Source organism: Chelonia mydas, chromosome 11 (assembly GCF_015237465.2).
Source record: "Chelonia mydas isolate rCheMyd1 chromosome 11, rCheMyd1.pri.v2, whole genome shotgun sequence".
In the NCBI taxonomy this organism is placed as follows: domain Eukaryota; kingdom Metazoa; phylum Chordata; order Testudines; family Cheloniidae; genus Chelonia; species Chelonia mydas.
The window spans coordinates 38304418-38318541 of record NC_051251.2 but is presented as its reverse complement, the minus strand read 5'-3'; the positions used below and the strand labels follow the sequence as shown (position 1 = coordinate 38318541).

Genomic DNA, 14124 nt, shown 5'->3' with positions numbered 1-14124 from the left:
TGTTTGTTTGTGTATATATGAGTGGGTATGTCACGTTCCCATATGCAAAGAACTTACTGAGCGAATCCTTAGTTGAAGAAATGAGTTTTGCATTAAGTGCTGAGAGTATTTACTTTTGTGGTCATTCATATCTCTTGCAGGAGAGAGCTCATGGCATTGCAGTTATTTTTGGTGCATAGGACAAGCCAGATCAAAGGTACCAGAAGGACTGCAGAAGTGTGTGGAGGAGGAGAAGCAATCAAAACGGGCCAAATTTGAGTGGGGTTGCAACCCCATGTGCCATGTTACTATACCACTCACTCAGATTTGACTTGGCTACCCTTCCGTCGTGATTAAGGCTGCAAGTCTTTCATGGAAGTCAGGGATTCTGTGACTTTCCGGGACTTCCGCCGCTGCAGCGGCTGGTGTGACTGACCCAAGGGCTGCCAGAGCAGCTGCTGGGGTGGCCCTGGAGCCAGCCACACTGGCTGTTGTTTGGGCGGCCCTAGGCAGCTGGTCCTGGGCACTGCCCTGGAGCAGTGGTCCGGGAGCAGTGGCAGCGCTCCAGGCTGCCACCCCGAGCAGCAGTAGTGGAGGGGGAGCGAGCAGCGGGACCCCCTGGAGGAGGAGCGGCAGCGGGACCCCTGGGCCACCTCCCGCTGGAAGCAGCAGTGGTGGTGGCAGGATCCTTGGCCATCCGCCCACCCAGGAGCAGCAGCAGGACCACAGGCTGCTCCCCCCGAGGAGTAGCGGTGACCACCAGAGCACCCCGCCAGAGCAGCTGTGTCTGCTGGAGCGCCCACCCTCCCCCAGCACCTGAGATGTAGTTAAGGGTATTTTTAGTGACTTTTTGTTTATTGCCCATAACCTGTCCATGACTTTTACTAAAAATACGCGTGACCTAATCTTAGCCTTAGTCATGATTTGGGCCAACGTTGAGAGAGTGTCTGGCGTTGCAGCCTGAAGCATGGGGTCTCCAGTAACCCACTCAGATTTGGCCTGACTGCTTTTCTGTCATGCAAGCAGGGAAGAGGATCTGCCATTATACCACCCAGCTTCAGTCAGGGGCCAAGGAGAGGGTGTGGGCCCTCTTCTCCTCCTCCACTCCAATTGAGCCTGACTGAGTTCAAGATCTCAAAACTAGGGGTGAGGGGACATGTATTCTCCCATTTAAAAGCCTTTTCACCCCACCATCTCCACCACTGATGAGCTATATCTTTGAGACCTCAGTTATAAAGATACAGTACAAAACTAAGAGTACTTTAGCACCGGCAGGTCCAGGTACTCCTGTTGGTCCCGATAATCCACGTACACCTCTCTGACCTTGATCACCCTACACAAATGAAGAAACATTATTCTACATTTTATTAATATGGTTAGCAGAAAGTCATTTGAAATCTCTTGTAAAAATCAATCAAATCAGGGCCACACAGGTCTTTTTGGGGCCTAGGGCAAAATCTGAAACTAAGCTTCCTCCCATCCTTTCCAAAAATAACTACCACTGAAGGGAGGCAGGGGGAGAGGTTGGAGAGCAAGCCTGCCCTGCTCTCACCTCACAGGTGTGGGTCCTGTCCCACAGGGCTAGGCCTGGCTCCCTGCTCGGGGTGCTATGACCAGGCATGCAGGGTTGCAGCACCACTCAGTTTGGCCCAGTGTCCCCTCCATCATGACAGAAGGGTTGCTGGGCTAAATTTCAGTTAGTCGTTGCAACCTCACACAAGAGCAATGCCACTCACTCAAATTTGCCTGGCTCTTCCTCTGTCATGATGAAGCGGTTGCTGGGCCAAACCTGAGCAGCGCTATGACCCCATATGCTGTGTCCCAACACCACTTGGTCTGAGGCCTCTCTCAAAACTGGGGTCCAGGGCAAACTACCTGTTTTACACCTGCTGCACCAGGGGGTCATGAACTAAACAGGGGCCTTATTCTACAGCTGCTGCACATGAGAAATTTCCATTAACTTCAATGGGAAGTCAATTAATTCAACTTCAATTGCAGTCAATGGGCCAAATTCTCCCTTAATTACATCTGTGTAAATCAGGTGTAGCTTCTTGAATGTCAATGGTTCTACACTGGTATAAAACCATTGTGAAGAGACTCAGATCCAAAAGGAGTTGTTTGCTTGCATCAGCAAAGTCGAGTCTAGTGAGTGGAATCAAATAATAGAGAAATCATTTACATGAAATTATTTTAATAAAAAAAACTAATAAATAACTGGAGACCCATTTTTTAAAGGTAAATACACGATATATATAATAAGATCTTTTTGTCTGTCAAGGAAAATCAACAAGCCAAAACACTCACCCTGATTAATCTGTTTATATACTTCTAGACAGAAAAATGTGAAGATCAAGTGTAGGTTGTAAAGGGATAACTATTAACACATTATTAGAACACAGGTTTCAGAGTAACAGCCGTGTTAGTCTGTAGTCGCAAAAAGAAAAGGAGTACTTGTGGCCCCTTAGAGGCTAACCAATTTATTTGAGCATCAATATTTATGCTCAGATAAATTGGTTAGTCTCTAAGGTGCCACAAGTACTCCTTTTCTATTAGAACACAGTTATAACAAAAATACACACGAGATAGTGGTTCAGAAGACCTAAACATTTGAAATTCTGGAAACACTCAGTTAGGGTTCCAACCCCAGCCATAACTCTCTCTTTACCCTGTAGGATATCACCTAAATATATTTCCTAGAGAGGAAATCTTTTGAACTCATCTTAGATAGTGTAATTTCCAGTCTTCACTTTCTCTTAGCCCTTAAAACTTATTGTTATGGTGACCTTCAACCTATGTAAAGAGGACTGGATGCGGCTTCTTCCAGACACCCTAACTCAGAGGTGGGCAAACTATGGCCTCTGGGCCACATCCGGCCCGCGGGACCGTCCTGCCCAGCCCCTTAGCCCCCGGCCCCTCCCCTGCTGTCCCCCCTCCTCCGCAGGTTCAGCGCACCACGCTGCCAGTGCTCTAGCCCGCCGCTCCTGTTGGGCAGCGTGGGCGGCATGGCTGGCTCCGGCCAGGCTGCGAGCTCCTGCTGCTCTGAGCAGCATGGTAAGGGGGAGGAGAGTGTGTGTGTGTGGGGGGGTTGGATAAGGGGCAAGGGGTCCCGTGGGCAGTCAGGGGACAGAGAGCAGGGGCGGTTGGATGGGCATGGGAGTCCCAGGGGAGCTGCCAGGGGGCAGGGGTGTGGATAGGGGTCGGGGCAGTCAGGGGACAGGGAGCAGGGGGAGGTTGGATGGGGCAGAGGTGTGAGGGGGGGGTCAGGGGACAGGGAACAGGGGGTCTTGGATGGGTTGGGAGTTCTGAGGGGGGCAGTCAGGGGTGGGAAGTGGGAGGGGACGGATAGGGTCGGGGGGCACAGCCTTCCCTACTTGGCCCTCCATACACACAGTTTCACAATGCCGATGTGCCCCTCGGGCCAAAAAGTTTGCCCACCCCTGCCCTAATTGAATGGGTTTCGTTAGCACTGACCCCCCACTTGGTAAGGCAACTCCCATCTTTTTCTGTGCTGTATATTTATACCTGCCTACTTTTTTTCACTCCATGCATCTGATGAAGTGGGTCATAGCCCACAAAAGCTTATGCCCAGACAAATTTGTTAGTCTCTAAGGTGCCACAAGGACTCCTCGTTGTTTTTGCTGATACAGACTAACATGGCTACCCCTCTGAAACCTGTCACCATTTTTTCAGGTGTCTAGAGGGCTTCCTAGAGAATGATCAGAGGTGTTTCATCCTCCTGCAACCAATCATGCAAACATCGGCCCAATCATGTAAACATCTATTTGAGTAATCCTTACTCAGATGAGTAGCAATCTGAGGATCTGCAGGATTGGAGACTGGAGCAGTGTGTTGCATTGCTACTGGATTGATGGGCTGCCCAGCTCCACAATGAAAACTTGCTTTTAATTGCCTTTTATCAGTTTCACTACATTTTTTTTTATTGGGCTGAGACTGAAACCAGCTCTGCAGTTAGCCTGTTTCACAATATAATTAAGAAAATCACATAGTGCACTTTTTCTTCACTGTATTTATTTATACTCCACCAAGATGGGGAAAACTGTGACAAATCTATTCCCTGAGCATTGCTTTAGCTAACTTTAATTTTCACAAGGAATTCTTACCTTCTCACCTTGTATTCCAATCCCTGGGGCACCCTCAGGACCTCGAAGGCCAGGTACTCCTGGCTCCCCCTGTAATGAAAAAAACAAATCAGCACTTGAATTTGGTTGTATTTTTAATTAGTTTTCTTATTAAGTTGTAAGGCTGGAAACAGAAGTCCTCTCTTTAGTCATAGAAACTATATACTCAGGTAGCAAGTCCTGCATTGCTTACTCAGAGTAAGAGATACCTCAGACGAGTTTGTATATACATTTGTTATAAGATAAATTCTGAATTAGTTTGAATAAACTGCAGCTCAGCAGGAGCAGGAGTGGAATCCTGGCCCCTTTGAAGTCAATGACAAAATTCCCATTGACGTCAGTGGGGCCTCAGGTTTTCAGACAGTCTTAGTAATGAACTCTTGCAGGGATGTACAAGGTGACATGTTTCTGGCAATAAATGATGTCATGCTCAGTACATTATTTTTAAACATGTAATGCAAACTATATTATGATGTTTAGCCACTATTATGATGTTTAGTATGATTGCATAACATACTTTACCTGAGCTGGATAGTGTCTTAGAGCATGTCTACACACTGAAAATGCTTCGGCAGCACTACTGTTGCACTTCAGTGTAGAAACTACCTATGCCAACCAGAGGAGTTTTCCCCTTGGTGTAGGTAATCCACATCCCCAAGAGGCAGTAACGCTGTCTACACTGGAAGTTAGGTTGGCATCGCTATGTCTCTCAGGGGCATGGACTATTTTTCCAGGTATGTAGAAATAATGTACTTGAAAGTCATAACAGGTTGCAGTATTACAGAGAAACTGGAGTGCACTTATTTGACAAAGGAAACACTGACAAAGGAAACACAATGAACTTATGACTGCCTGATGGACCTTCAGACTGGAGCCAAGGTTCCCTTCAGTCATATATATGCCTCTCTGAACCAGAACTTATGACTCTTCGCACCTATCTGCAAGAAAGCCGACAGAAGGGGTTTATCCATCCATCCACATGTTTGGTGGGGACCCAATCTTCTCTGTTAAGAAGAAGAATGGCTCCTTGAGGCCCTGAATTGATTACTGGGCACTCAACAAGGTGACTATTCAGAACTGATATCCTTGCTCCCTGTCATCCACAAACTCTTAGATCAACTGCACTCCACTCGAATTTTCACAAAACTAGACCTGAGTGGGGCCTATAACCTGGTGTGTGTCTGTGTTTGAGAGGGAGACGAGTGGAAGATGACCTTCCATGCCCACTATGGTCGCTTTGAGTATTCGGTCATGCTGTCCAGTCTATGCCATACCCCAGCGACCTTCCAGCATCTTCGGGGACATGCTGGACTGATTCATTACTATTTACCTGGATGACATTCTTATTTTTTCTGAGAACCAGGCCTTCACTATAGGCGATAAAGTCTGGTTTTCTGCCCAAATTCTTAAATCAAAGCATCAGCAAACTTGGACACCCGCCAAATCTGGGGAAAACTTCCTGCTTAGCCCCACTCCTCTCCGCACTGCAGCCTTTGGCCAATAAGCATTCGGGGCCAAGAAGAATACTGGCCTGCTTCCTTGCTAACTTCACTACTAAGAAATAATAGGTTCAGCTGCACTGCCCTAGAACTGCCTGATTAATCTCAGTGCCCACTGGCTGCAGGATCAGCAGCCTGATTTATAAGCCCAACAGCAATAGCAAAGCACTGGCTGCTCAGCACAAATGCTCACAGATTTTCTGCCTTCCTCTGCTTGCCTCATTCCTAGCCCTGCTCCTGCCTTGCTCCAGCCTAGAACCTGCTCTGCACCTGGCTTTGTTCCAGTCCTGTCCCAGCCTTGCTCCTGCCTTGGAACCAGCCCTGTTCCTGCTTTCCCTGACTCCAGATAACACAGTTATGACCCTTAGCTCTGACTCTCTGGACCCTTGGCTCTGGTATGTTGACTCTGACAACTAGGCCTGACTCTTGCTCTGACCACTCGGTCTGACTACCTATGACCCGGTCCCCTGACATCAGGTAACTAAAAAATGGCTGAACGTATTTCTGTGAAAGATTTCCCTCAAAATATACTTTTGGGCTGAGAATTTTGAACCCCCCACCCCTCCCAAAAATCAATCAATTTATTTATTTTTGAGAAAGAAAAAAGGCACTGTCAAAGGTTTCTAGCTCATCCTCATGTATACTCATATCAAACTCTGATATCATTGGCAACGTGGGAAGCCCATTAATAATTGTGGGCCTATGATGGGATGTTCACATCAGCCCTGATGGGGTTAAGGTGGCTCAGAAAGAGCCAATTAACCATATAACTGCACCTGGGGAAGAGACAGGGACTGATAAAGGCTACCTGATGATGCTGCCCAGCTGGGCAGGGGAGGCTGAGCTTGTATAAAGCCATGAAGTTTGCAGCAGAAGGGGGCTGCTACAGTTGAGGCTAATAACATACATCAGAGCAGGGATAGACCTAATGAAGTGTTTTAGTTTAGAGCACTATCTGGCCATTGTGGCTTAAATGGAAATATTTTTTTGAATAAATAGACCCAATGATGGACTGTGTGTGTTCTGTAGGGTGAATGAAACAATTAATGACCTTTTATAGCTATGTAAGGTCTTTGATAAAGAAAGGGAGAAACTTTCTGAGGAATTTAAACATCTTAAGGTAACAAAAATTATATTGTTATTTTGTAAAAACATTGGGGAAATGGGGCATTATTAAAAGGCACTGTTACATTACCTGAAAGACAGCGGGCAGAGAGACATTATAAATGGCTAAGTAATGAGGAACTATAGTTGGTGGCAGGTATAAACTATTCAATCAAGTCTGCTTCGCCATTCAAAAGAGGAAAAAGAAGGGGGCTGCAAGGAGATGGTCTGCAGTCATTCTTTTGAAAGGATGAAATCCAGAAGAGACCATAAGCCCTGGGGTCTGGACCCTGAAATGACGGTCAACCCAGAGGGTTTTGGGTGAGAAAGGCTTGAGCAAGGTTGGAAGTGGTCCAGAGAAATAGCAACGGTGTCTGGGATTGAACAGACTGGTTGCTAGGCATAAGGTCGCTGGGCTGAAACCTGGTGTAGTGGGTGGGCCCATATTTGTGTACCAGCCACTGGGAAAGTGGCATAGAATTGGCACAGAGGACTGCCTGGGACAGTATACAGACTGCTGGTCCAGAGGGACTTTGGTACGCTGGAAGGGGAGGACTGGACAGTGACCTGGATGGAGGGCTGAGTCACAAAGAGGGAGCACCCTGAGTCTACAGAGAGAGAAACCATACTCCATGGTGTGAACAACCAAAGGACTGGGCACCAGACTGGGTGAGAGCTAATCCCCTGACTCAGTGGTGAGTGTACCCTGTTACAGGTCATCACTGCATCTGGATCTCCCTTTCTCCATGGGGAAAGTGCTTATCCCTTCCTCAGCAGTGTCAATCCCTTTGTCCCAGACTCCATGGAGGGCTTTCTGCTGGACCAGGGTATCCGTATGAGGGATGGGGCAGGCAGTACGTGAGCTGAGAGAGGAAGAAGGTTTGGGACAAAGAAATACACAAACCTTTTGTCCTGGGGCTCCATCTTCCCCTGGAAGACCAGGCAGACCTGCTAGTCCTGAAGATCCTGGTTCACCCTGAAATGGAGATAAATAAACATGTCCATATCTTAAATGTAACTATATACCATTATCTCTTATAATCTGGGAAACCTCTTTTTTTAAAAAAGGGCTCCTAATTTTTTTGCAAGAAAAACCTTTAGGCATATGAGATCTAATCTTGCAGTCATTCTGTACACAGAACTTCTCTGAATTCCAGACATGGAAGAAAGGATCAGGAAATATTGTACTAGCTGATTATTAAGAGCATACATTATATATTAAGGATAAACTATGTAATGAATCAAGTATCAGAGGGGTAGCCATGTTAGTCTGGATCTGTAAAAGCGGCAAAGAGTCCTGTGGCACCTTGTAGGCTTGTAGACTTGTATTCACCCATGAAAGCTTATGCTCCAAAACGTCTGTTAGTCTATCAGGTGCCACAGGACTCTTTGCCGCTTTTATATAATGAATGTTAGTTAGGCATACAATTGTTATGAATATTGGTAGTCTGGGAGAGTGACCTAAATTTGTGTTTGGCTGAAAGTTTACAAGACTTATAACCTGTTTTTGAAGATATAAGAATTGAGAGGCATAGTAGTAGTTAATAACTTGTGAACTGATGTCAGTGCTCAGGCACCACGATAGACAACATTGTGAAAACCGACATAAATGAGAACAGGTTTTACAAAAATATCTAAGCACACAAATACTTTTAACAGTATCTGAAACCAGTAAATTAATGCTAGTTGTGGAACTACATACTATAATAATGGGTATTAATGTTTTTGTTTACTACTTTAGAAGTTGGGGTAGCTTGGAATTGTTTGTTGTGGAGTATGAACCTCTGAAAAGACCAGTGCTGGTCTTTGCAGTTAGATGACTTGAAGTAGTCCACCAGGATAGCTTGCAAGAAACTTTGCTGCATCTCTAGCTGAAGGAATATCATTATATGCTAGTTAACAAAGTTGTCATCTGGGATATTAACTAATTTACATATTTAGACCTCTTCATTAAGTAAGTTAAATACATCCCCATCAACTTTAAATCTTACCTATTTCATTGTCCATCCTCCTGTCTTCCAATAACCCCAATAAACACAATCATCCGGGTGCTATTCTACCTCTTTTCTGAATTTCCATTATGGACCACAAAAAGAAAAGGAGTACTTGTGGCACCTTAGAGACTAACCAATTTATTTGAGCATAAGCTTTCGTGAGCTACAGCTCACTTCATCGGATGCATAAAGTGGAAAGTACAGTGAGGAGATTTATACACTAATACCCATTACAATTTCTCTTTTCCACCATGATTTCAACAATTTCTATCCCACCATCAACCTCAGCCTGGACCAGTCCACACAAGAGATCCACTTCCTGGACATTACAGTGCTAATAAGCGATGGTCACATAAACACCACCCTATACCAGAAACCTACTGACCGCTATTCCTACCTACATGCCTCCAGCTTTCACCCAGACCACACCACACTATCCATTGTCTACAGCCAAGCTCTACGATACAACCGCATTTGCTCCAACCCCTCAGACAGAGACAAACACCTACAAGATCTCTATCAAGCATTCTTACAACTACAATACCCACGTGCTGAAGTGAAGAAACAGATTGACAGAGCCAGAAGAGTACCCAGAAGTCACTTACTACAGGACAGGCCCAACAAAGAAAATAACAGAATGTCACTAGCCGTCACCTTCAGCCCCCAACTAAAAACCTCTCCAACGCATTATCAAGGATCTACAACCTATCCTGAAGGACGACCCATCACTCTCACAAATCTTGGGAGACAGGCCAGTCCTTGCCTACAGACAGCCCCCCAACCTGAAGCAAATACTCACCAGCAACCACACAACAGAACCACTAACCCAGGAACCTATCGTTGCAACAAAGCCCGTTGCCAACTGTGCCCACATCTATTCAGGGGACACCATCATAGGCCTAATCACATCAGCCACACTATCAGAGGGTCGTTCACCTGCATATCTACCAATGTGATATATGCCATCATGTGCCAGCAATGCCCGTCTGCCATGTACATTGGTCAAACTGGACAGTCTCTACATAAAAGAACAAATGGACACAAATCAGATGTCAAGAATTATAACATTTATAAACCAGTCGGAGAACACTTCAATCTCTCTGGTCACTCGATTTCTGATCTAAAAGTGACTATTCTTCAACAAAAAAACTTCGAAAACAGACTCCAGCGAGAGACTGCTGAATTGGAATTACTTTGCAAATTGGATACAATTAACTTAGGCTTGAATAGAGACTGGGAGTGGTTGAGTCATTATACAAAGTAAAACTATTTCCCCTTGTTTATTCCTCCCCCCCACTGTTCCTCAGACGTTCTTGTTAACTCCTAGAAACGTGCTGGAAATGGCCCACCTTGTTTATCACTTCAAAAGGTTTTCTCTCCCCCAACCCCACTCTCCTACTGGTAATAGCTCATCTTAAGTGATCACTCTCCTTACAATGTGTATTTTTTTCATGGTCTGTGTGTATATAACTCTCCTCACTGTATTTTCCACTTTATGCATCCGATGAAGTGAGCATAGCTCACGAAAGCTTATGCTCAAATAAATTGGTTAGTCTCTAAGGTGCCACAAGTACCCCTTTTCTTTTTGTGAATACAGACTAACACGGCTGCTACTCTGAAACCTGTCATTATGGACCACAGTTTCCTTCCATATACTAAATACCTTTCTATAAACTGTCTTTATCATAGAATGGACAAAGAATTTTTCAATTTAAATTTAGGCAGTTTTGAGGATGGAATGAATTTTACCAGTAAACTGAGTTAATTTTGACTAAGGATACTAACTTTTATTTTAAGAGTCACTATCCTATCATTTTAACTAATAACAGTGACAGTATTTTAAGAAATACTAGCATTGACCTTAATATGGTATGATGAGCCCAATCTTCAGCTAATATAAATCAGCAAAGTTCCACTGAGTCAATTGAGCTAGGACAATTTACACCAGCTAAGGATATGAGCTGATACATTAGGATTCAGATTAAATGTGGTAATTTTGGATTCAAATAAACATTTGTAAATTAAAAAAAAAACACCTAGCTATATATTTTGTATTCATCTGTCCATCAATGACTGATTTTGATCTCAAATAGTTTTAGACTGACAGTCACAATCTGGTTGTTGCTTCCCCTGTGTGTCACAGGGAAAGTCTTCTTAGCGTATGCACAAGGTGCCTCAGCTGGCACACGACCAGGATTCATCACCAAATTTGGTCCGCTGGTTGGATCATTAGGTTCCCCAGCTTGGGCTGGGTACTGATGGGGAGTGTGACATGAACACTCATCCATGCCCCCCACAGGGGATATAAGTTGTACCAACCCTTTTTACTGACATAACTTACTCCCCACTCTGTGCCAGCTCCGATGTATTGGCTGGTGAGCTGGGGGCAGAACCAAGGTTCTGCTCACTCCCCATCCACTTTTCTAAGAGGGAGAGTAACAGCCCATGGCTGCTGCTCTCCCCTTGCTGTTCAGGGTCTGCTAATGTGGCTAGCCTGTGCTGGGCACTAAAGCAGCTTCTATGCCCCCTTACACTTGTGCATGGTTGTGCAGCCAGGTTTAGTGAGGCCTAAGCACCACTGAAGCCTAAATTTTGGCTAGGCATCTGGATTGTTTCAGTCCTATGGAATTTGTCTACTAGCGTATAGTGCTAATATTTTAAAACATACAATTTTGGATGCCATTAAAAGTTAGTGTCCAAAGTTTTCAAAAATAGGAGCTTAAAGTTTAACTTGTAAGTCCATGTTTTAGTGCCTACAGGTGGGATTTTCAAAAGCACATAAGTAATTTAGGAGAAGGAAAGAGCTCTTTATTAACACCATACCTTTGAACCAGGTTCCCCAAGTCCTCTTTCTCCTGGAACTCCAGTTTCTCCTGGCAAGCCTTGTTCACCCTTAAACAGAAAATGTTTTTGAAGAACTTTAACACCAGAAAGATAAGACTACATTTTCTTGGCAGCTTACATTTACAGAAAGAGCATTCAGCTTAATAAAAATGCATTATTTGAGATCCTAGCTTTTTAAAATTTTGACCGAAAGGACTAGATTCTCCATTGCATTGTCTACTTCATCCTCTCTTGGGAAACTTGTCACTGGAACTGATGAATGCTGTAAATGTATGAATAATGTAGCAGACATTTTGAGAGCACATATGACTCAAATACACTTTACTCATGTCTCTTTATATCATGAGTAGAGCATATTTAATGCTAAAACCAGAAATTTCTGTTGTAGCTCTTACATCAGTGAATTTCCTTACCTTTGATCCAGGTAGCCCTTGTCCAAGTGGCCCTCTTGGACCAGGTGGTCCTTTTGGGCCTTCTACCCCCTGAAAAGATTTTAAAATTAATCTTTAAAATTAAAATAGTCTCCCAATATTACAGAAATGCTTTAAAAATGAAAATGCGACCTTTTCTCCTTGAATCCCAATGCCAGATAACCCAATAGGCCCAGGTAGACCAGGTGGGCCAATTTCACCCTGTTGAACAAAGTACAAATGCTTAACTTTGTAAAGATATGGAAACAATTTGGGTCGGATCCTCAGCTGGTGTATACTGGCATAGCTCCTCTGAAGTCAATGGAGTTACTTCAATATACACCAGCTGAGTCTCCTACCCTACACCTTATCAACATTTCTTCTTCTTCCGCTTGTGTTTTATAGTGTGGCAGACTCACTTGCTGAGTCTATGACCACCAAGCCCTGGAATCTCCATCATTGGAGATTTTTAAGAGCAGGTTAGACAAACACCTGTCAGGGATGGTCTAGATGGTGCTTGTTCCTGCCATGAGTGTAGGGGACTGGACTTAATGACCTCTCGAGGCCCCTTCCACTCCTATTATTCTATGATTCTAAAGAATCCATTTATACATCTGAGCACATGCTGGTCAGCTGCTGTAAACGACTGTTAGTCTCTTCCCCCCCCCCCCCCCATTCCAGATCTTAACTTTCCCAGAGAATCAATCACTTTTTGTTCCATCTCACATTTTACTATGAAGAGATTTTAGAATTGGTTGGGGCAGTTTATTGGCTATAAATCTCACCACAAAATAAGTATTGTGCGGCTCCTATTGTAGATACCAAATTCTTTATTTTGCTTCATTACATCTTTTGTAGCTAATATCAACCCCCACTGCATTCAGATTCCTTTGTAATTTGTTAACTGCCTGACATATTTACTGCTCACCTTTTCACCTTTTATGCCAATGCCTGGCTGGCCACGAGGTCCTTTTGGACCATCAAAACCACGCTCTCCCTACATGAAGAAAATTACATGATGTTAACTTCAGCAATCCATGGTTATTTACTCTCCTCAAATCAGAGAGACTAGTGGTAGCATAATGATGGAAATCAAAACAAGAAGAAGAAGGCAGTGCCTGAATTTCTTTGTTTCTTGGTGTACCAAAGAGGTCTTCTTTTCAGATGAGAACGCTCGTCAGTTTGAGATTGATCACAAAAGAGAAATTAACAAGCTTCTTTACCCTTCTTTCCATTTCAAGCACATTCGGCTTAATCCTGCTTCCATTCAAATCAATGGTTTAAATGTCAGCAGAGCTGAGCCTCATAACCTCCTCAGGGCTGAATTCTGCTCATTTACTCATGTGAGTAGTCTTGGTGAAATAAGGTAAGCAGGATTTGACCCTAGTTGTTTTGCCTGAATAAGGATTTCAGCACCGAGCCCACATTGTGTCATTGTTTCAATATAATAATTTGAGAGTAGCAAATGGCTTTCTCAGTACGGCAGCCACGCATTAGTGATGATGATGGGAGGTGATAAGTCTACAGTGTTTCCCAAACTTGGGACGCTGTTTGTTCAGGGAAAGCCTCTGGGGGGCTGGGCCGGTTTGTTTACCTGCCACGTCTGCAAGTTCAGCCGATCACAGCTCCCACTGACCGTGGTTCACTGTGCCCGGCCAATGGGGGCTGTGGGAAGTGGCGGCCAGTACATCCCTTGGCCTGCACCACTTCCCACAGCCCCCATTCGCCGGGCACAGTGAACCACGGCCAGTGGAGCTGTGATCGGCTGAACTTGTGGATGGGACAGGTAAACAAACTGGCTGGGCCCGCCAGGGGCTTTCCCTGCACAAGCGGCGTCCCAAGTTTGGGAAACACTGTGATAAGAAATAGACAAGTGAAAAAGGGTTTGTCATACACACAAGGAATTTTTTAAAGAAAATTTAACTACAAAAGGAGGTCTTAAGGAAAATGCAAGTTAATAAGGAGAAAAAGATTGAATTTCCTTGTATTTCTATTACTAAAGCATGTAGGAGAAGCGCTCAGCTGGTGCAAATTATCATAGTTCTACAAAGTGAAGTCAATAGAATTAAAGACTTTCCCCCACTAATCACATTTCTCAGTTTAGTTTTCCTTACTTTTTTGAAATTTCCTACTTAAAATAACATTCTTTGCTCCT

General features: G+C 44.4%; 1 protein-coding gene across 1 annotated transcript in view; it reads right to left on the bottom strand.

Moving 5' to 3' along the window:
- Positions 1-14124, bottom strand: part of LOC102939639 (collagen alpha-1(XXVIII) chain) — a 66455-nt gene that overhangs the window by 18175 nt on the left and 34156 nt on the right. The window contains exons 16-22 of the mRNA XM_027819111.3: positions 12898-12966; positions 12123-12191; positions 11973-12041; positions 11539-11607; positions 7626-7697; positions 4101-4169; positions 1241-1312 (exon numbers count right to left, since the gene is read on the bottom strand). Of these exons, the coding sequence (XP_027674912.2) occupies positions 1241-1312; positions 4101-4169; positions 7626-7697; positions 11539-11607; positions 11973-12041; positions 12123-12191; positions 12898-12966 (489 nt within the window). The remainder of the gene's footprint in view (positions 1-1240; positions 1313-4100; positions 4170-7625; positions 7698-11538; positions 11608-11972; positions 12042-12122; positions 12192-12897; positions 12967-14124) is intronic.